Source organism: Falco punctatus, assembly GCF_963210335.1.
Source record: "Falco punctatus genome assembly, chromosome: 4".
Taxonomy (NCBI): Eukaryota; Metazoa; Chordata; class Aves; order Falconiformes; family Falconidae; genus Falco; species Falco punctatus.
Window position 1 is genome coordinate 6,028,856 of NC_137583.1, and position 24,331 is coordinate 6,053,186.

The 24,331-nt window shown below is 44.9% G+C and overlaps 1 protein-coding gene across 2 annotated transcripts in view; it reads right to left on the bottom strand.

The window, feature by feature from the left end:
* The window catches only part of FGD3 (FYVE, RhoGEF and PH domain containing 3), a 128,870-nt gene extending 105,286 nt beyond the window's left edge, over window positions 1-23,584 (bottom strand). Inside the window, exon 1 of one of the 2 annotated variants that reach the window (XM_080386245.1) lies at window positions 22,644-23,056. In XM_080386245.1, coding sequence (XP_080242371.1) covers window positions 22,644-22,791 — 148 coding nt within the window. In that variant the 5' untranslated portion in view covers window positions 22,792-23,056. Of the gene's footprint in view, window positions 1-22,643 lie in introns of both variants that reach the window. The other variant, XM_080386246.1, reaches the window with a different exon arrangement.
* Between the last annotated feature and the right edge of the window lie 747 nt (window positions 23,585-24,331).

The window sequence follows — 24,331 nt, forward strand, 5'->3', positions numbered from 1 at the left end:
ATTTATGAAAAAGGCTTTTGCATTCAAAGCTTTTTTCTGCAGCTTTTGCAATTATCTGCACATGTGTATGCTTTCATCTAAAACAAAGCAAAGGTCTTTTTTTAATTTTCCCCTTCATTTTATCCTTTGCTGTAAAGAGAAAGGTTACAATTCACTCAATTGCTCATTTCTCTACCATGCTTAAGAGCCACAAATGACCTAGTTTCCCTGCCAGGAACCAGCAGCAGCACACTTGCCTGGCATGGCAAATCAGTGCATCTTGCTACACCAAGGGAAAAGTTGAAACTGTATCGATACAAATTAAAAAACCCCAACAAAACAACAACAGACAACTGGGCATTCCTACTAATTTCTGTATTGCACCCATCAAAAACCAGTGGCTACACAAGGATCTGTAAAATTACAACCAACTCAAGCCTGTTGTTTCTAGAGCCTTCATCTTGGATTCTGGAATGTGTTCAATCATAATTAATCAGGCTTAATGATAATCTTATTACACAAAAGACTTTTAAAAAAATTATAATCCCAAAGCACTTTATGAAGTAACATTTCTATTGACATGGAATAATATATCAATTACAGAAATTCAATTACCTCCCAGCTGAGATTTAGCAGGTTTTTCTTAAGGGAACCAGATAAAGAAAAACAAATCAATGGATTTGTTTCTTTGATTTTTGCCAGCTGCTGTTTTGCAGTATCCTTATGGGGCACGAAGCACAGCTATCTGGAGGAGTGCTGCTCCGTAACCAGAGCCCAGCCAAACCAGAAATGCTCTGGACCCATAACAAGCCCAGTATTTTGCAGGAGAAGGATCTGCTTTTGTTCGTGGGTATTTCAAATAGCCATGGAAGTACACACTGGCTTGAGGAACAAAGTTACCAGGCTCTCTTGTCTTGCACTAACTTGCCTATTTTATGGCACCCAGGAATTCTATTTTGAATGTTGTTCTTTTAAGCACAGTTTTTTGCATGGGTTTAAATGGCTGGCACAAGACAGTCAAAAGAGTTCTTTGTTCTAGTTTGCTGCCAAGAGGTTTGGATTTGGGCTGGTTATCGTTTGTTTCATCCATGCTAATGACATGCTTTAGACAAACATTTGGCAATGTATTCTTGGCTCGAGAAACCCATTTTCTGGAGGAAATATCTTTCCATATTGCTAAATGAATACGAAAGAAGAGGATCCCTGTATGGAAAAGGTGGAAAACTGCTGTACCAGTTACAAAACAAATCACAATTTGGAGCTGTTGGACTACAGGGGAAAAAAAAAGTAGGGCACAAGTGAAGCAAGGAAAGGCAAACCACCATATTCAAGAAGTACCCAGGTTTCCCACAGTGAGAAAATGTGTGTGCTGTGGAGTCAAACAAATTACCCTTGCCCCTGGATTATTTCCAACAGTACGAAACTGGAGCCCCACTGAACCACCTTTTGACTGTTGTCCTGCTATACTCTCCTCCAACCTGTAAAACATGATTTTCTGCACAAGCAAGCTCAAACTTCTATTAATCTAAATAATTTTATTGCCTTTGGAACTTGACAGTCTTCTGCCTGCCTTCAGGATCTGTTCAAATCCTTTAAGAAAATTTTTATGTGCTATCTTTTGTCCCCTTCAGTAGTATATCTTGATAAGATTTTAGATCTTTTTTTTTTCTTTTTTTTTTTAAAGGAAACAAGTTGCTTTAAGAAGGACAAGAGACTTCCTTAACCCTTGCAGCAAGCCTCACACAGCAGACAGAAGCCCAAGATTGCTCTTAACTGGTCCTACAAAATGTATCGAGATGCAGCTCCTCCAGTGCCCCACAGACACCCCATAACTGCATCTCAGGCAGCAATAATCTGCTGTAATTTATTAAGTGGGGCTTCAACAGATGTTTAATCAAGGCTGAGGTTTATAATCAATAAATTCGTCATGCTCGCTTAGCTTTGCTTCTGATTAGGGATGCATAAACTCCCATTGCCTAATTTGAAAAGTCCTTTCAACACTCAGTTTGAAAGTTCAGCTTGTTTGAGAATTACTGCTTTATGTTTTCAGTGTAACTCCTTTACAGGGTTTTGAGACAAAACTGAAGAAAAAGAGTAACAGAGGAGTTGACCATAAGCATTACAAGAAAAGGAAAAAAAGGAAAAAAGTGAAAATGAAAACCAAAGGATTTGGGTAACAGAGGGAAAGGGAAGAGGGATGGCAGCAGGGACCATGACAAGTGCATACCATGGCCTGTAAACTATTTCATCCCAGCTTAGTTTTTGTGCAATCAGACATGGAATTCCTCTATTTTAACATACTGCACAGGTGTAAGGGCTGGAGGTAGACAGAAGGGGAAGAGAGGTGAGGACGTGTTTTTAGTCTGTGCATATGATAAAAGACAAAGAAAAACTCAGATTCAAATCACAAAGGGTACCAACTATTGAATTCAATTTTGCCAGCCCTCCAAACACAAACTTTAATGTTCCCCCTGACATTTAAGAACTTTCCAAGCTGTGTTCAGGGTTGTCCACTTCTCATCTAAATGGAGATACCCTGACAGTCAGGTCTTGTAAAGTTCAGTCTGTCTGGGTGAGATGCTACAAGCGACTCATTCTTAACCATCCTTCCAAACTGATCCCAGACTGACCCTTTGACTGAATCAGACAACATTTCAACTTCTGCCTGGGCTAAAGACAATGTATATCACCCAAAAAACATAGAACCGCAGACTTGCAAAAGTCAGCTTAAATCCTGCATCCATAAATAAAATACCGTTCATTTATGTTGAACACTACAAACCTGGACCTTAACTAAAGAACTAGCCATGCATGCCTGCCTTCAGCTCCAGCAGCTCTTAATCTACCCCTGAGAAGCAGCTCTCCAGAAGTCACCCATCCTGACACTCTGGTCTGCTCTCAGGAGATGCCTGCAGCTCCACACTCCACTCTTGCCACCTCCTTTCCCTCCGTGCCGCCCCCCCCCCCCCCCCCCAATCATTTAGAAAGAAACCTATCACTAGGCCAGGTCATGAGCAACTCTCCAAGCCTTCTCTGTATTCTCTTCAACTTCAGGAAAGAGAGGAAAAAAAAGAAAAGAAAAAAAAAAAAAGGCAGTGGAAACCTACAGGGTGGGCCACGTAGCATAAATCTGCAGCTCCTTAAAATTAGCAGTCGTGAACAGACAAGCAACCCAACCTTTCCAGCTGTGCAGACTGAAACTAAATTCCTGAGCAAGGGTCCACTAATGAAAATGACCAATCCTCAATTTTCCCAAGATGAATGTCAGGAGAGATTTGAAACTTGGCAACAAGCGAACGTGCCAACACATAAACTGCAACGTCACTAGCTGATCATGGATTTTATCAGGGGAACTCAGTCTTTCTATCAAGAATGTGCATATATCCATAAGCTACACACACGCACACACATCTATAAGCAGAATAGTTGCAAGACTTATTTTAAACATCTGCTAAGCAGATGATTTCCACATCTTCAGCAAGAAATATCATTCCTCTTCACTTCTCCTGTTCTGCATTTTTGCCGTTTACCAGTTGTGCCAAGAAACAGTAACAGGTTATATTGCATTAAAATAGAGAAGGTAGACTAGGTTTATCAGCTGGGGTGGGGGAAATGGTGGTGATTCATTTTTACTAAAATAGTAAAAAATACTGGCACTGAATTTGTGATTTCAAAATTCCATGATAAAACACTAAGCCCTTCACACTTTGTACTGCTCATCAGAAAAGGTAATTTCAAAGAGCAAAATCCAGCACTGAGCACTCGGGACTGCGAGGACATCTCACTGTGTGCAACCTCTCAGGTCCAGCAGCGAAGCCAGCAGCCAGGGCACACCTCAACTCTGGTCCCCCTGCCTGGCGGGTCTGCAGAGACTTCCAGGGGTGCTGCCACCACCCCCTTGCCTGCATCTTGGATGCTGAGCACGTTTAAATGCAAAGTGTTCCAGAGGAATTATATCAGGTGCCATGATTTGGTATTTTCCAATCAGGAAAAAAGAAAAAAAGAAAAAAAATCACTGGGGAAATGACCAATCTTCACTTAATCAATCCAGGACAATTCCCAAATCCTGGCACCACACCCCAGTGCATCAGATTGAAAATGCCTGTGTTAAACACTGCTCCTTTAATCAACACGAATAGCATCAAGGACAGAAAAACAAGAACGTCAAGTGTCTCAGAGAAAGTCACTTGTACCACTAATGCCAGGTCACAGCCACATAAAGCAAAAGTGCTTTCCAGGACCGAGGGCCTCAGAGCAGACACTCTGCTGAGCTGTGCAAACCAGCTGCTTAATAAAATAAAAAGGAAATACAAATAAGTTACCTGGGAAAACAAGGAAGGCACAGCCATGGATTTATGTTTTCCATCGGTAGAAGAAACATAGTTCATGTGCTAGCTACTTATGCTGTATTATTTCAAAGGTAATATCAATAAAATGTTAGATTAATCTTAAAGCTTTTGATTAAAAACCACCAGTGAGGCACGTTACTTCAAAAATTGCAGTTTAATTGATCGCATTACTTAGGCACAGTATCTTAGTAATATGTTCAGCAGAGGGTAAAGAAAAAGACACGAAGAGAGCAAAAGCTGCAACAAAAGTTATTTGACAGGAGGGGCACTACTTCATATAAAATTATGCATTTTTCTTACCAATCAGCCACTGAGCCTTTTCACACATCTATAAGCTTCCTAAAATACCACACAGTTTGACCTGGAACAGCTAAATACAACCTGTCTCGTACTTCGCTCCCTCTAATTACAAACTGCTTCTTAGGACGAACAGAAGTGAGAAACTGTGACACAGGTACAAAAGTATTGCTGAGATAAATACGGTACAAGCACAAAGCTGCAGGTGTACATGGCTCCAGCATCTCTCACAAAGGGACTGCGCCCCACTTCTTCCATCACTGCGTTCCTCCTGGTGCTCACCCCAAGGTCGGTATCTCCCAAGTTCAGTATCTGATGGCATGAGTCCAGGCTGATAAAAAACATCACCCAGAACTCTTTACAACATAATATTTGATATACTTAAGAAAAAAAAAAAAATATCGCTACAGCAAAGTGTTCTGGCTCATTGGTCTACTCTGTTTTCTAAAATTTTACAAGGACCATATGAAAACATTTTGGAAATAAGTTGTGAATTTTACTCTTTTTCTGAATCAACAAAAAAATACAGAATTTTTAATGCAAGTCCACTCATCTTTCCATCTTTAAGCATCAAGTGTCATCTGGTGGATTGACACAGAACTGCACTGAAAGTAACCTTTCCTTAGGGCAAATTTTACTAGGGAAGTAAAAATAAACAAACTGAGCAAAGATAATATTTACCTATTACCTTAGAGATGCAAATAATAGTAGTACAAACTTCTATCAGGTGCAGGTGTTTAGAAGAGGATCAGCCATAAGACTCCCATGACACATCTAAGGATTTGAGGTACCTACTGAAATTCAGGAAACTTGACTTATTTACGACTTACTGTCCAAAAGCTATCAAAAAGCATTCAGAAATCTACTAAAAAACCATATGTCTCCAGCAAAGACATCAAAAGAACCTTAGGCAAATTACTTTTTTTTAATGTAATCTGAGATCCATATGTAACTACTGAATCCAGAACTGAGGCTTTAAAGGAAAAAAGTCACCTTTGGTGATCCATCAAACTGTTTTCCCTCATGGGGAAAAAAGAAAAAGAATAAAAACAATCAGACAACTTATTCAAGGCCAACAGTTATGCTGCAATGCTTTAAATAAAAGAGCAAATACTTAACTAGAAACCAAATTTCCTATTTCTTTCTGTGCCTTTTCAACACGTATTCTGGTCTCCTCCCTCTAAACCAAGATTAACTACCTCTGACATCATAATGGTAAAAAAATATTTCTTTTTTTTTATCTCTTTCTTATCAACGAAGGGAAGAAACCGAGCCAAGGAGAGAAGACAGATTGTAGCAGACTTCTAATGAAGCTACAAAGAGAAAAAAAAAGAAAAAAAAAAGGAAAAAAAAGGAAAAAAAAGCCTTTGCCAGGATCATGACCAAAAGATTAACTTCTATCAGTTTTAATGCTTCAACTCTAAAAGTAACCCAACACACACACACCCCCCACTCCCCGAATGCATCACATTAAAGGCATTGATTTTAAAATACATTATTTAGCAAACCTGGTAAGTAAACCACAGGGCAGCCACCTCTGGAGAACACTCAAGTTTTCAGAAAGGCGATGACTGTTTAGAAAGAAGATGACTGCTAATCATGGCTGAAAAATCAGCAGCATCTTCCTGACTTTCAAACAATTTCACCTCTGCTGTGGAAGACCGTGGCTATTGATGGCACTAAAGCGACTTGTAACTGCTCGAAACCACGGCAAATTCTGACTGCTGGAGAAAGCAGCCCAGCCTCCGCAACGTGGCTGTGTTTGTGAAGGTCTACAGAAGAAAGACCACATCAAGTTCAAGCATTACTCCGAAGTTAATTTGATGAGCAAAATACACCTTTTGGATACAGAATCAGTCCACTCTTTGATGCTCCTTTCCTGCGTGGGATCAGAGGTTTGGGCAGAGGACACTGGCCAAGGCCACGTTTGAGCTCGGGAGCCCGGCCCCACCAAGCTGGCTGTTCCACCCCCTGCACAGGGCTGGTGGGTCACCGTCCCCATCTCAGCTCTGACCAGAGGCTCCTTTGAAGCCAGACTCACCCGACCGTATTCTGGTTTGTAGCTCAGCCCAGCCTCGGAGCATATGACCTTCAGAGGGACTGGAACGAGAAGAGGCGCTGAGTGCGCACGCCCAGCACACCCCAGCAGCCAAAAGGCACTCGGGCTGCCGGGCCCACCTGGAGCTCATCTGATGTAAAAGCCCTTCAAACACACACTGGGCAGACGGACAGTCCTCAGCGCCAGCTCCCTTCCATAGATCCATTTCTATAGGCTGCATTTATTGCTGATGTAGACATAGGCGACATCAGCTATTTTTCTTTTCTTTGATGGTTTTAACCTAAAAGTCAATGTTTTACCCAAGCACAACTTACTGCTAAACATCAAAACCTAAGAATACATCCTAACAGTGAAAACACCAACTGGAACTGTTTCTCACTTCTGAAGCCATAATAAAAATTCTTCCAGAATTGCTTATGTGCCTCCTCGACTAGCCAAACCCAGTCTTCCCCCAAACCCGACACAAGAGAGAAGCCAACTACTGCAGCATTTTTTTTTATTATTATTATTTATTATTTTTAACAATGTCTGGGCTACTCAGGAGGAGGTGAGAGCAAGATTCTCTGCAGGGATTTCTAACAAGCAGCACCCACTGGAAAAACATTTCTTAGGGACTGCTCACCTCTGCATCCCAAGTGACAGCTGCTGTTGACAGATGCCAATGCCACAGACAGAGCGCTGATCCATCTGTCTGCAAGGCAGACTATGTGTTTACACACTTTACATCAAGCTGAAACCTTAAAGGTTATCCAGAACACCAACGGATGCAGTTCTTCGTGCAAAGAGCTGCCTTGCTGGTAACAAGCCGCCTAGATCCAACCCAAGCTTTTGGGCATCCTTAAAGCTGAAACTCTCCAGTCCAGCAGGGTTTTCCAATTCAAATAACCTAACCCTCTTTTTTTCAGACTCCAAATAAAGTCCTCAACTGCACCAGCTGAAGTAAGGAAGAAACAAAAAGTTTCAACAGATCAGAGGAAATGAAGCCAATCCTCTTCCCGACTTTCTCAATAGCTGTCAGAAGTCCAAATGAGCTGACAAAGACCGAAAAGCATTACCTCGAGGCTCAGCACAAAGATAGCTGATTCACAGTCGGGCTGAAGTGCAATACTGCATACTAACATCTAAAGGGTCCGTTGTTTAAAGTGTAGACTGTAACTCAGTACCTGAAACGGGACAAGTTTCTGGTTTCTCCTGATTAAAAACTGTCAAGTGACTTCGTGCAAAACATGGTCTGCCCAACCGCAGGAAAAGCTGAAACAGTTGTCACTTGAGCAGCACCTTACCTCCCAGTACCTCCTAATTCCACATCCAGTTGTTTTGGGTGAAATCTAAAAATACTTAAGGTAGCTAAGGAGGCGAAAATATTTATTTTTAAAAAAGTAATGATGATCAGTACACTGCCCCATGCATATACCTCTGGTGCTTCACGGTGAAGACACAGTCTTGCTAATAGTCCTAGAGGAATAAAAAGCTCCTCGCTCTGCACATATGATAAGAAGAGCCCTCCTCTATGAACTGCAGTGCAGCGATGGTGCCAGAATCAAGTTGTGTTACGGCTCAAGGCACCAGAAAGTCTTAACACAGTGCCAAGTAAAGCCACTTCAATGCGGTGTCTTCATACCCCATTAGGGATTGCAAACCCTATGTTTAGGGGCATGGAAAGAAGCTGAGAGATTTACGAGAATTAGCATGGCTATATCTAGAGTTCCTACAACACCCATTTTTTCCAGTAGAGATCTGTGGTCTTCCGAGGACTCAATTAAATTCCTGTTTATTCAATACAAACAGATGTAACTCCATTATGGCACCAGCTTCCAGCTAAAGAACTCTTCTCCTGACATACATCTTACAGATTCCTTAAATACACATCTTTCTAGCACTGCCTTTATTGTTGGTGCCAAGTATGCCGCCTGCCAGCACAGTAGTAACTCAGGCTTGCAACGTGAGGGGGGTGGGGAGTGGGCAGTGAAGCATTCCTAACAATATTAGGAACTAGGAGTTTCCTGCAGCACCAGTGGAGCACTGGCAAACAGCTGCAGAAATGCAGAAAATGCTTTTCTTCTCTTAGACTTGGTTAGCCATTACAAGATGCCAAGGCGATCTCCGCTCCCACTGTGACACCCGGAGTTATTCCAGAGCCTCAACAGTTTAGAGTGTTCCCCGTTAAATAAGATCATTGCAAAGCTCCTTCCTTTAACAGATCCCCCCACACCTTTTCAGCATCCAGCACTTTACTTTTCCCACTGCCCCAAGTATATATGTAACGCCCTAAGCCACCAATTGTAAAATATCCTATATCCACCATGAGAACGACAGATACCTTTGACTGCTGCAATGTTTCCTCATCTCCCAGGTTCAAAGAAATCTAGTCTTTCTAGACATCCCCAAGTTCTTCATAAGCAGAATCCCATGTGGAGCCTCTTCAACTAATTTCCATTGTAATGAGCTCGCACCCATCCAACAAAGAGGAACATGAAGGGAAAAAAAAAAAAAAAAAGTTTTGTTCCTACTTTTATTTTCCTATTGGAACAGAGGGGTGTAGCAGACAGTAAACATTTGTCCCTGTCATTTCCTACTCTTACTGACCAAAGTCCATCATGCTGCCTAAACGATAAAATCCATATCAAGCCTGCAATTAGAGAGTGGAAAAGAGAGTAGAAAAACAACTTATAATAGCCTGTTTTTTTCCTAATGACACTGGTATGTTGAGGAAAATCATTAACTGTTAAGCATCCTAGATCTTAAGACACTGACATTACTTTACAATCTGTATCTTCAAAACACTCTTTAAAATAATCTAAGGATTACCCAACATTTGAACACTAAGGAGAGAAAACTCATGCCATGACTTGCAGGGAACTCTCAAGCTTGGTTCAGATCTCTGAGTATAATTATGGCCTAAACCTGAGCAAAATAAATACCAATTTTCTTACAAAGCTGGAAGTAATTGCAAGGGAATATATTGAATCCCTATAAACTCAGGAGAATCTGTTTTCCCTGACAAGACACTGATAACTGTTTTATCTTCTGCTGTACTGGGTCCGCTTAGCATCGTAGGGTGCCTACCACACAAAAAGTCAAGGATCAGTGCTTGGTTTTGAAGTCTCATCCCCAAACCCATGAAACTAAACGTGACCGTGCAGACAGAGCAAAGCATTTCACTGTTTATAATAATCCTGGCTACATGATACAAGACTATGACGTGGCCTAGCTTACAAACATTGCGAGACCACTTTTAGTAGAGGGTTAGCCAACCGAATTCAAAAGATAACGTTCCTTTTCTACGGGGAAATTCATCCCCGGACCTGGCAACACGCAACGCAACCTAAAGCTGAGCTCACACTGCCAAGGATCAGCTGTTTGCCTCAACTGGGACAGAGGTATTGTCTCATGTGTACAGCACGGCATGGAATTTTTGAAGATCTTAAGAAAAACGCACACACACACAAAAAAAACCTGAACCAAACAACCCCCCACCCCCAAAACACCAACTGCAACAAATATTCTGCTGCCTTCTCAGCCAGCAGACCCTCAGCTGCCCTGGTTGTACCTCAGCCTAGCGTACGGGTTCAGCCCCAACGAGCCAGGTCCTGACACCTCCAAGCTGGCTTAGCAGAAGACAGCTTAAGGAGCACGCCTAATTCGGAGGCTAGCAAAAGGAAACAATTCAAATTTAAACACAAATAGTTATTTTTACATGGTCGGTATGACAGAAGGTGAGGGAAGGAAGAAACTGTAAGTGTTTGTGTTCCTTCCGGAAAAGTTACTGCGCCAGGAATGATTCGGAAGCAGGTCTCTCTGATGGAGCATGAATCTGCCAGTTTGGACCAAATATTTAGAAGACAATTCTCAGTGCCGAAAAACAGCCTGGAAGGAAGGAAGTCATAATCCTGACTGCTCTCAAGAAGTGAGTGCACTGCAATTAATATTAAAAAAAAACCAAACACACACCACCCTACAAAACCAAACCCAAACCAAAACCCACGTGAGATTTAATTTCAATAGTCCACAAAAGAAACCCTGCAAATGCATTTATCTTGATTTTAGCCCTTATAGTCCGACTACATGGAGAACAGACTTAACGGGTGGGCCCGAAGAGAGAGCAGCAACACCGACCCACACAGTCCAGCTCCAAAAAAGAGACCACGTATGTTGGTATCTTTACTTTACAAGCCGCATATTTCAGCCAGGGCGCAGCACCAAATATTGTCATTGTCTAACTTCTACAAACACTTCGAAGCTCTCTACAATTCTGCTTGTAGAGAACCACAGCTGAGTCTATGCTACAAACCCTACATAAATCAGACTTTATCATGACTGCCATTAAATAAATGTTAAAAACAACAATGCAGAAAAAATGCAGACTTCCAGATTTTGTCAGGTTTTGTTTAAACAAACTAACTCGAATCCTGCAATTGTGACATCCAGCATGGAGCTCTTAAAAATACATATAACATATTTTAAAATGAGAAAGAAGAAAAAAAAAAATCTACAGTTTAATCAATACCAGCAAGTCTAATCGAAGACTCTACACACCATTTTGAACAGACCAGCAGGGTGCAGGGAGCGGGGCGGGGACAAATCCAGAGTCAGCTGAAGAGTCAGCTAAAGACACGGTAACACTTTTTCATCACTAAAACCCAAAAGCAGTAAGAGTCAAAGCCAAAACATGAAAGTGAAACAATCCAACAATCCACATCCAGTTTCTACACGTTCGCAACGTAGGAAAATCAAGCCTATTTGCTAAATGCAGTCCTTATGAAGAACAATCTTGAGAACTACAGTTCTTTTATTCCGAACATACTGTACAGCATTAATTACACAGTCATGCAACAGACGCATTTCCATAAGTCTATTACCCAGCTGTTACACCATCTAAAAATACATATAATAAAGCAGCATCATTTTAAGCAGAACTCTGCATATAAATCTAACAGTAACTTGTACATCACCACCAATATTTCCAGCCCAGGCTCTATTTTGGATAAGCATTTTTCAGATTCCTTTTCTCTAGGAGTCCCTAGGTATGCAATATGGCTGATCGACTGTTTAACCACTGACATTGTAAGACGTCCAAGCAGAATCAATACCCGTGCAAAGCACTGCTTGCTCAGGCTGCTCAGACAAGGTTTTATCTTGTTCCATCCTCTGTTAATCCTTTTAAGTGTGACCTCCCTTCAATACCTGGTAGCAGAAGTGTCAGGGGTAAAAATGTAAAATTCCTTCAGGTCATGTCTTTTAACACCAAAGTGGCTGAAAAACTAAAAAATGGAGCACGGTGCATACTCTCCTTCAGCCAAATAAATGACAGCCTTCTCTTTTGCACCATCGTGCCAGAAATCTTGATTTTCAGGTCTGCCATAAGCCTTTTCAGCAAGACGATACCACTGCAGTCACAATCATCAATTAAAAAAACCCTTAAACTACCACCAGATTTTCAAGTCTTAAAAAAATAAAACCAAAATGGAAGTTACAGATTCAAGTTACATTTGAACTGCTCCCCTTTTATAACTGTGCTCCCTTTGAAAATCCTAACCAACATTTTAAAAATAAAAACTTAAAATATATTCCAAAAAGAGTATATTAAGGCCTTCAGTGCAAATGATGATTTTGCAGTATTTTTAGAAACTAAAGTAGATGGCATTTAGACATCTTTAATGCATTTCAAAAGACAGATCAATATGACATACTGATTTACTAATCAAACGGGTATTACATGAAGCCTCATCTTTTTTTTGCCCTCTACATGGTGAAATAAAAAAACAGTTTTTAGTGCAAAGTGCCTCCTCTGTAGGGCGCTGAGGGAGTCCCTGTAGGATGCACATTTCTAGGGGATGACAACAATGATCAATTTTGTTATTTATTGTATCACCACACCCAGAATTCTGCAAGTTACACCCAGAGTCTACATGTATTAAATCAGACTTTTTAGCATAAGATTGTTTTTTCCGTTGCAAGATAGAGGAACACAAATTCTGAAGGAAAAAAACCAACCAAAACAAACAAACAAACAAAAAAAAAACCCAAACCCCAAACCAGCAACACAGCAGCACAATTATGCAGTTCTCAAAACTGCATGCACATGATCAAACCTCAACATTTTGAATTTAAAACCAAAAGTTTCAGAAGGCTGAAAGTACAAACATGCATTTTAGCAATCTGGCCACCAGAAGGACGTGAAGATCAATGCTGTCAGCTTGTAACTGTAGCAACTTGGGTTTTATTAATTTTTATTACAGACCGTCAGCCAAGCAGATGCCACAACAGAAACATATCTTGGAAAGAGATGTCGTTCAGGAATATCCTGAAGGTACCACAGAACTACAAGATGTCAGGAGAGGTGAGAGACCAAGAACAGAGAAATGGAAAAAGCAAGTGAGAGGCTGGCATTTGGCAGCACATGAGGGTTCCTCGGTTATCCTGGAGTGGGACAAACAGGTGCCCAGGGCTCCACAGGAGTTTGAGGTTCATCTGGTGAAGCTGATGGAATCAATCATGAAACAGGACAATCTAATGTGTTTGGGAGGTTTGGAATACACTCTTAGCAGTTGATATGTGTGTGCCTGGGAGAGCCAAGCAACGTAGGTACAAAAGCACGTGTAGTGGAAATCAAAAAGCCAAGTTTCAAACCTACGCTCTCAAGCTTTAACACCTGTAACAGCATTTCACCAAGGCTTTCCCCAAATTCCAGGCACCACCTGTAGGCTGCTGGGTTTCCAAGCATAACCCAAAACAAAACATCACCCTATGGCTCTGCTGCCATAGATAATCATTAGGTAAGATCCTGCTCAATTTTCAACAGCGGTTTTGTTTGAAGCCTTATTCAACAGCTGAGAGAAAAGGGAGCATCAGAGCGGCGCGCACTGCGCTCCAGCTGGGGGCACCTTACCTGCACCTTATCCCTGCTTTGGGAGCATCAGCTGAAATTCAAAATGCAACATTCTGCTGGACAAGCGGCTGTGCACAAGCTGAACGTCCCCCACCTCCCCAAATTTATTGTTAAAATACTTTTTGAACATACAAGTAGAACAAAACAAGTAAAACATACCAAAAGAAGTAAAAAAGACACCACTCCTACGTATTTTCTCAACAACTAGAAATGAACATTTGTTCATTATGTACCAACAATAATATGTACCAACAACCCTAAATCTGTTACCAGCCGTAAGAAAATTTCTATTTCAGTGGAGGCCATGAGTTCTCTGAGTTTATGAATCCTCCTGCTTTAAGACACAATCCATTTTTTAAATGATTGGGCATAGAGGGGGGAAGAACGGGGAAGGAAAAAAAAAACAAAAGCACCTCTTAGTGCCAGCTGTTCCGTAACCATTTGCTACAAAGTTTTTCCACAGCTGAAGTAGTGGCTGTGGCCAGGGGCAGAGCTTGAACCCAGGACTAGATGGACAACTAACACAACGGTTCCCTTACCCTCAGAATTAGCTTTCCACAGTTTCTTTGTCCTAACAAGGATTAGCAAATTTTAAAATAACTTCTGGGACTTGCATGGTCTGGGAAATAAAAAAGAAAAGAAAAAAAAAAAAAGAAATCAGACTACCCTTTCAAGTGAATAAGAAAAGCATCTGTTCTGCATTCCGAGTGAAGCAACTTCTTTTTTGACTGCACAACCATCAAAATCAAGCAGCCGTAACTCAGAGCAATGACCCAATTCCAACAGCTCCAGAGAGTATGGATGAGACAGACTTTTTCTATTATTATTTTTTTATTTTACTATTTTGAGGAAATCTTCGTCTCCCCCAGCTGTGAACACTTGGCACTTCCATTAGTAAACTAGGAATGGTAAGGCAAGACATGTATTTGCTTTAAGTTGAATTTTTTTTTTAAGAAATTCATTTCTCAGCTGCACCGTAATTGGGGAGGGACTGTTCCCCTCAACTTGGATATTCGGATCTGCATTTTTACAACTGAGAAACACGTTGTAAGGGTTTCAATAGCAATCAGTAAAACAGATCCAGGAGGCCTCAGCAGGCAGCACCATTTGCTCCTCCATGGGAAACTCAACTACCAGTGCCTGACTCCCGCAGCCAGTGGGAGCGACGCACGGAGGTGGCACACCTGGCCCCACCAGGAAATTGGAACGGCTCAGATGTTCCTCCAGGAAAAATTCATCCACCCCCAACCTGGGGCTTTGCAGATATTCAACAAACAGGGGAAAAAAAAAAAAGGGGGGGGGGGGGGGGAATCAAATAGAAAAAACACACATGCTACTTCAATGCAAACCTTAACAGTTCCAACATGTAGCTATACGCTGTGGCAGCCTGGGGGCTAGACCTTTGATCAGCGTAAGTTTGTGCGGATTCAGCCACGGCTCCAGTAGAACCGTGTCAACCAACACTATAAATTTAGCTGCAGGGGCACAATTCCTTTTTCTGTCAAATTTAAGATGGACTACAACACGCAGTTTGCACTGGCTGGCGAGTTCAGCCTTCCTATGCGAGTGCATGTGCTCCTGCGCTCCCGGCAGCTTGCCCACACCAACCCTGCAGCTGGGCTTTGTAGCCCAAGGGCCAGAGCGCTCCTGTAGGGCTCCCAGTTCGTCGCCCAAGGGCCAGAGCGCTCCTGTAGGGCTCCCAGTTCGTCGCCCAAGGGCCAGAGCGCTCCTGTAGGGCTCCCAGTTCGTCGCCCAAGGGCCAGAGCGCTCCTGCAGGGCTCCCAACATCACCCTGAGCAGCACCCCAGAGAAGGGCTCAGGAGAGGAAGCTACATCCATGTTCAGCCTCTGCCTGGAGCGGCCACAAGCAGCCTGCCTATTTCTCCCAGAAAAGGTGGAAACCGAGTTCACCGTCATCCTCTTTCTTTCACAGAAAGGGTGCGGCCAGCGGCAAAATCTAGGAAAAAAAATAAATGCAGGAGGCTGAGATCTGGTGGTATTTTCATCCACTGGTTTGGGGGGGAGATCTCTCCCTTATTTATTCAGTTCTCTGTTGTTCTGTACCCTAGAGAACCTTTTCTTTATTTCTGCACAGTTCACAGGTTGATTTTGTACATGTTTGCTCTTTTACAAATTTCAGATTTCTTAAGTAATTTTAACTTCAAAAAACCGCTTTCTCCAGAATCTCTTCCTACATCCCTTTCCATGTTTTTTGCATTATACTCACCAATATTTCCTTCTTTTCCATCTCAGTCTTCCCTTCTACTACTCCAGTCACTACAGTTCTTACACAAACATTATTTATTTGAAGATGCATGTGAAATTCAAACCACAAGCACCCACCAGATGCATAGGGCCAGTGGTAGGAAACGCAGTGTCTGCACATCTCAGTCTGGAGTTCGGCAATGTTTGTGTGGAGTGACAACCAAGATACACCCAACAGGTGATTCCCACCAAACATGGTAAAAGTGTATTTGGAGGCTTCTTCAGGCTTCCTTTCCCTGCTGCCTCCCCAGCCCCAGTGTCTGGTACAGTAACTTTCACCCTGTTCCAACCTCAAGGCCCAAAATGATTGCTGAAGTAGCAAGAATCTCATGAATGTAAATATTTGCTCAGGGTTAAGTTACCAAGAGAGAATTTCTGCTCAGAGCCTGCAAGCTCAAAGTGAAAGAATAAAAAGAGGCCAAGAGTTTAAGAAAACTAAACCCAGTGTTAAATTCCTTCATTATAGTCAGACACCTGCCTGCTTTTCAGAAGTCTAAAATAAACAGGAGAAACCTCGGACACTCAAGTGATATTTAAATGTCTCTCTGCCTTCCAAAAAATACCAGTACTACTGGGCTCTTTGGACTTTCAGAAATCAGATTCTTCAACACGAAGGTTGGTAGCCTCCAAAAACCTGCATCCACATTGCTGCGACGATGTGTACAGACATGCCTGCTGCACACGTACATGGTACCCAAATGCTCCATCCATAGAGGTTGGGCTTCCAGAAACAGGCTGACATCTAACCAGAGTCCAAAGTATCAGTGTTTCAGCCTTTCACGTTAATTAACCGGTTCAATGAGTACCATAAATTAACAGTAGAGGTAGTTACACTTAAAGCAGTGCCTCTATATACTTCAGCAACAGAATATTCAAAATGCTTGAAGATAGAAAAATGGCAGATACGCAAAATTGATTCATTCAGCAATTCAGCATAAAAATACGCTCTCCTTGAATCTTCATCGGGCCAAAGAATTTCTAAGAAGCAGCATCAAATCAATCTTTGAAAAAATTCAAGAACTAGAATCACCTTTCAAAAAGCAACGCTTCAGCATTTTAAAATATAACAGTAATATAATTACAGCCATATTCACAAGGATCTACAAAGTTTAGCAGTTCTTCGCCTCTCACAGCAGTTGCCAGCGGTCTGCTCCATCCCTCTCTGTTGATGCCTTGAAGATTCTATCATCCCAAGAGATACTTTTGCTACTACTGCTACTACCAACAGATTTGAAGATCATGAATTGCACATTACTCCATCCTCTGCCTGATGACAGCTTCTTAGCAACATCAGGAGCTTGGTCCAGAACAGCAATCCATACTTCCAACACATTTCAATGTTGTGCCTGTGCAATTTAAAACCTTAGAAATGGTTATTCTTGCTCTTAATAACATTGACGTCTCTAGCTCACCAGCATTCAAGCCAGACACAAAAGTTGGTAGCGCTTGATACATTTCTTCAAGACAAAAAAGCTCCTTCTCCAGGCTGTTACGGCCTGACATGAGGACAGAGTAGGACTCACCAACGTTCACCTGACCAGCCCCTCAGGGATGCCATGAGAAAATAAGCCCGGACCTCCCAGTCCCACCACCAACGCACGTTGTATCATTCAGGCAGTATCAAGCGTCTTAACACAGGAGAAAAATCCCATCTTAGCATTTCTGCAACTTTTTTTCTGCTGACAGTTGACTGTCAAAGAGTCATGGGGTTTTAGAGTTCATAGCCACAACACTGATCATGCTAAGAGGGAGAGAAGAAAGACAGAGGGAGGAAAGTATTCTGATGATATCTGAAGGTTATCCAGACAGCCCAGCTCTGAGGTAGGAACCTCAGCCCTGTGTTAATGGAGCTTCTGGAGGTGATGAGTTGATGAGGTCACCTCTCTGAGCCCCCTAAGAGCCCTGCAGGGAATCCTGCGTGACAGGACCCAGGTTATACTACACCACCAGCCTCCTCTCCCCAACCTCCCTGTCCAGCTCCCCACCCAGTGCTCCCACAGTAACTGAACCAGGGGCTTTCGCTCCCACACCAGGGTCCTAAGCCTGGATAAACTGTAAGAAAAGTGCAACCTGGAAAACAAGGAAGCGGGTAATACCAATAACCTCTGAAATACAACTGCATTTCACAGAAAGACGAAAACAGCACCAGAAGTCAGCGACACCGCCAGAAAACGCAGGCAGAAGAGCGATTTGAGAGGCAGCGGTCAGGGACCGCAGAGGCAACGTGCTTTCAGTAATGCCACTTCAACTCAGTAACTGAACTCTAAGTAGCCCGGTCACAACTGCACGCCCTGGGTATTTCTCATAGAAGTACACTGTAATTGCCACCAGAAAAAGCCGTGGCCTTACCAACGAAGGAAGGGAGGCGAACGTGGGGCCGTCGCTCCATTCAGCACTGCAGGAGCACGCACTGCGCACCGGCGCTTCTTGCCTGCACGGGCAGTGCAGCATTCGCCCGGTACCCAGGTAAAGTGACCGCGCAGTAGTACTTTGGTACCAGAAACTCCTAATGATAGCCAGTACAGATAAAGTGAAAAGACACAAACTGTGAAATAAAATTAAAATACATAAAATTTTAAGACATTGCAAAGTGTAAAATGCAAATACAGTTATACTAAACCTGGCTTTTAGGAGATAGCTGGGGAATGGGAGAGGGGAGAGTGGAGGGAGGGGCAAACAGCTTTACTGGAAGACTTTCCAGCCTACCTCCACTATTGTTCCACCAACAAAGGCCTTCTCAAATTTCACGACTCATAACCTCCAAACCAGCCGGAATTCTGTGCCGTGACCGCCTGCTTCCAACTACCCTGTGCTCCTGAGAACACAGCACTCATCTGCAAACATCTATCCCCAATTTCACATGGATTTTCACGGTGGAGGTCCAGGGTGCTGTGCTCGGGGAAAGTGGGCTCAGTGCTCAGTGGGGTGTTCGAAGGGGTTGGAAGAGGACAAGAAAACAGAGACCGAGGGCTGGCGGCAGGTATGCAGTGTGGCCTGGGAGCTGCCACATCATGGAAAGAGCTAGCAGAGTTCAACGATGCTCCCTTGAATTTTCTCTCTCCTCTCTCCCACTTGTACCTTAGTCTACCTTACCTCAAGCTATCTCAAATTCTGTTTCCATATCTGAAACATATGTGAAGTTGTTTTTTACTTAAAAGGAACTTTCAACTAGTTCAGAGAATTTGGAACCAGAGACATATTTTGCAAAAGGTTATCAATATTGATTATTATGCAAGAATCGTAAACCAAGGTCTCTCAAGTGAAACATTCATTTTCACATTAAAATTTGGTAATGCCAACTCAAATGAATACCAAAGCAGTTGCTGCTAATTTTAATCTGCCACACCATTTCCTCCATTCAGACACATTAACATCCACATAATCAACAACTCAAACCTAACATATCTGCATCCAGTCCTGCAAAGCAGAAGCATTTATTATCTTTTACCAGCCACCTTTAAACAGTTTCAAATTCTTCAAGCTCTGAGTATTTACTAAATGAAAAATATTTAAAATGTTTACAAAACTGCTTGAAGAAAACGAATCTTACTCAAAAGCATTTTACAAGTTTATAGCTTTAGCAGAAACCGGTGTACAGTCAAAGAAGAAACAAAGCATTAAGCAAATCATTGTTGTGTTTATACTCTCTGCCCTTTCAATTCTCATACAGACCACTCAGTCACACTCAGTAACCAAAGCAGGATCATTTAGACCAATATTGCTGACATCTGATAATCTTAACAAGATCCCTAAAACAAAAAAAGGTAATAATTCGAATACAAATAATTAGAAAAATACATTCATTATTATTGATCTGTGTCAGTAGTAAAAGACAAGCTTCATTCAGTGTCCATTGAGCCGGATACTTTACAGACACACAGGAAGACAAAGCTGTTTCCAAAGACCTCCTACAGAAGTTAGCTCATTTTTCTTTTAAAAACAGTGGAAAACACCTGGATTTTAGATAGCATTTCAGAGAGCAGCAGTCTCCAAATCACCCCATCACACACGGTCGGTTTGAGAAGGCGGCTTCCCCAAACACACAGCAATAGCAACCTGGTCAGGGAGCTCTGGGTACAAACCCCTTGAGATGCTTTGAAACATCCCAGCCAGAAAGCCTGTCTTGAAAACACTGCAATGCCAACAACGCACAGATAAAAAGTCATCGCCTTGGATTCTGACTTCCCAAGTCTTTCCCTCCCACTGTCCCAGGGTTTCGACAAACTGCTTCCACTGCTACTGACCCAAGACAGTCTCCCTTGTTCCGGATCATGCTATGGAACCTCACCTCACACAAAAAGCCACGAGGACCATCACCACTCTATTTTGATTCCACCATTTTTATTTGTTTGAACGTAACATCCTCTCTTGCATCTCTGAGACACTTCAAGACCAAACGAGCTCTGAAGTCCCAACCTCCTTGCACAGTATCACCTCAGTCGATGTTTGGAGTCTGGGAGCCATCCACAAGAACTCTATGGGTCAGTATGGCATTACTACACTGGGTTTCCTTTAGGAAAGAGCAACCCAGCATCAGCCCCATCTCTCTTCCCCACCTCTGCAGAAGATAGCCGACAGGGCTTGCATCTGCATCTTTGGAAAGAGGCTGAGCTCCTCTAGCAAGAAAGAGTCCCGGCTTCATTTTCATCAAGAGTTTTAGACATACATTTAAATGCAAGGGACTGCACCAACAGGGACCGGACAACAGCAATTCCAGCTCCATCCAGGAATGATTCAAGCCAGGACTATGCAAGCAGGGCGCATATGATCAAAGAAGAGCAAGCCAGCTTAGCCTCTACAGACTTCCATTAGATCACCATACTCCAGGTGCCACAGCTCTGAGAACAGATATAATCTCTCACTCAAGACAGCCACAGCCAAGAACACCACACACTCACACATACAGTGGGATATGCACAGCACCTGTCTACAAGCATCTAACTTGAGAATCTGTCTCCTTCCATAACTAATGGCAAGAGAGGCTGCTAACAGAGGTATTCCAGCTCCTGCAGGCTCCAATCCTCATGGGAGTACCCATCTCCAATCTTAACGTATCGAAGACTGCTACCCATGCAGTTTAGGAGATGTCAGAAGTCAAATTGTCTGAATATCCCTGAATCCGGGGCAGACTGGGAACCTTGGCAGATCTGCAACTCACCACCATAATCCTTCTTGGGTTGAGGCAGCCTTTACCTGAGAAGCAGGGTGGATAACTTCCATTTTTTTAAAAAGGATTTATTTCTTCAAAGGAAGGAATTCCTTTAAGGTCCATTTAATTTTTATCATTTTTGTCTAGCTTCATTAAAGTAAGGAGACACACGATATGGTCACAACCTACCTAAATCAGGAACAGAACCAGCTTGCTTATTTCAGGGTATGATTTTATACACACAGCTCTGCTAGTCTGAATATGAACTCTGTAACTAAAACATCCTAATAACAATGCGAAACTAGCTTTCTATCAAAAATAAACTTCCTACAAAGAACGCAAGAATACATTTATCAATGTATTTCTTGCCACATGTATCCCATTTACATTCTGTATACTTCTCCACTTGGACAACAGAACCGATTCTGGCCAGTAACAATCGCCAACAGTCCTTTCCACCCTCCGGTGCTGCTGTGTATCAGGCGCTGCAAGAAGTGGTTAGTTCCAGACTCGTTTAAATTGTAAAGCCATTTTCCTTTGTGTTACAGTTCCCTAACGCTTGCAGGGGAACCAAGGTAGAGTATATCCCTTTAACATAGTTTAACCACTCTCAATATTTGGAATGGAAAATGTGACTTAGGTACTGAGGTTTAAAAAACAGCTACGACGTATGCAGCCAATTTTCTAAACGTGAATCTCATAAGGTTTTCTTTCTAGGTGGTTCCCCCCCCCCCCTTTTTTTTTTCATGAGAATGTACAGCTTACAAGAGGCAGCCAGCTAAATGCAACAGACCATTATGGCTCAGAGGTTTCCAATTTGCAACAAGAAATGGTTTACATTATAAGCACTAACAGCTCCAAAAGGTATTTAAAAAGGAGAGCGGAGAAAAACTTTGCACTTCATAAGTGCCTAAATATGGATTGGCAGGAAATAAACTTAATCCATGCAGTTAATAATAGTCTTACGAAAATAAGTGTTTCACAGAACCGGTTTTATGTGGTTTAGGAGAACTAAAGATGTATTTACACAGCTCAGTGCTACATTTACCCCAACGCGCACCCCCGGCGCGCGGGCAGGGCAGGCCCCGGTGCCCGCGGAGGGCCCGGCGCGGCGGGGGGCGGCGGGGGGCGGCCGGGGGGTGGCAGCGGGCAGCGGCGCCTTGGCTGCAGCCCCCGGGCCCAGCGAGCGCCGCCCTGCCCCCGCCGGCAGCGCCCCAGCCGCAGGGACCGGCCAGCGCGCCCGTGAGGCGAGGGGAAAAAAATGAACAAAAAAGTTACGCGGTTACGCGTCGCCCCGGCTGCTCCGCTCCGGGCCGGGCCCCCGCCCCCGCGGCTCGGGCCGTGCCCGGTGCCCGGCGCCCCGCGCAGGGGCGGGCGGAGGAGGGCCCTGACCCGGCAGCGCCGCAGGGACGGCGCGGAGCAGCGCCCGCCGGCCGGCGAGGGATGGGGCGGGCGGGGAGGGCGCCGCGCTGCCCCCCGCACACCTGGAGCGGGGCCGGCCCGGGCTCCGCGCTCCCCCCGCGCCCGCCGGGGAGACCCGCCGCCCCCACCGCGCCCAGGCGCCCCCGGCCCCCGCCGAGCCGAGAGGAGGCGGCGCGGGGGCAGCGGCTGGGGCGGGCAGCGGGGCCCGGCGCGGCGCGGGGGGCTCAGCCTTACCCTCCGGCTCCATCTGCTCCCGCCGCCGCGCTCCGGCGCTCCCCGAGCTGCTGCGCGTTGGGCCGGGCGGCGCGCCGGGCTGAGCGGTTACAAAGGCGGCCGCCGAGCGAGGGGGGTGGGTTTCCTCTCCCTCCCACTGCAGCTGCATCGCGCCATGAGGCGCCGCGAGCGGGACGAGGCGCCCCCAAAGGCGGCGGAGGCGTGACGGGCTCCGCCGCCCCTCGGACCCGCGCCGCCCGCCCCGGCCCGGCCCAGGCGGCCAGTGGGACCGCGCCGGCTGCCGCGGGACCAGGTGCGGCCGCGGCCCTGGGGAGGAACGCGCCCGGCCGGCCCGTCGCTCCTGGCGGCCGGGAGGCGGGGGCCCCGCTGCAGGCCGCGGCGGCGGGGAGGGGAAGACACCGCCGCCTGCTTCCCGCCCGGCCGCTCCTAGGAAAGCGGCTCCCCGCCTGCGCGGCCCCGGGGGCTTGCGGGGGGCTCCCGCCGGGCAGGACGGGGCCCGCGCCCCCTCACGGCAGCCGGGTGGGCTCCGCCGGCGGCCGGGCCCGCTGCAGGCAGGGCCCTGGGGCCGCCCGCGCCGCAGAGGGGCTCTCCCCGCTCCCGGTTCAGGGCACAGGGGTCGGGGAACCGCGTCCCCGGAGCGAAGCCCGAAGTCACGCCAGAAGCCGCGGGCAGGGAGGGGCCTGCGGGGCGGGCTCCGCGCCAGCTGCTGCCCGGGGCCGGGGCCGGGGCTGCGCGCGGCCCCGGGCCCCGTCCTACCCGCGGGGGGAGCGCAGCCACGGCAGCGGGGCGGCTGGGCGACGCGCAGCTTGGCGGGTGGTGGGTGGTGGGTGGCGGTGTCGGTGCTGGGGTGCACCCCTGGCGCTGGGGGCGCGGCGGGCGCGGCAGAGCCCGGCCCGTGCAGCGAGGTGCGATGGGCTCCCTGGGAGAACAGGCCGCTGCAGCCCTGAGCAACACGCGTGTGTTAGGCCCAAAACGTGCATCCAGCAATCTGTCTCTGAAAGAGTGAAACCACGTAAAACTGCCTTGAATAAGGCATTTACCTTCAGGAAAAAATCCAAACCAGTACGTTCAGAAGTGAACTACTTTAAAGTTGAGCTTTAGTCCATTTTTTATTACCCAGTAACTGGCCATTGCTCCTTATCCCTGAAACGTCTGGCTTTGATGTAGGCCGCATTACGGAAATACACTTTTGCATCACTTCAATAGTGCAGTGGAATGGAAACGTATTTTTGTAATGAAATTCATATAATGGATTTCCTCGGACTAGTTATTCCAGAATAAAAGGAGTTGCTGTCCTAGAGTAACTCTGTGAGTAGGGTCTAGTTAAACCAGCGTAAGAGAACAGATTTATCAGTAATGAACCAACCCAGATTTCTTGATGTTCCTTTTGAAATCATATCTGTTACTTTCAAAATCCTGCCTGTTACTTTCAAAACCCTACCTCAAAGCATTAATATACAGACACAGATTCAACACACAACTACCCATTTCAGAGGTGAGGCTCCTCGCAGTTGTAGCCATATGCGATGGTTACGGCTCCCTGACATCAGCCCTGTGCTTCAGGCCAACGAGGCGGCTCATCGCTGAAGTACTTTCACCAGAGCAGACCTGAGCTTACCGACTATTGCTGCATGGTGGCTACATAGGACAGGCGCTCAGCAGCAGAAACCAACTCAAACGTTGTTAAA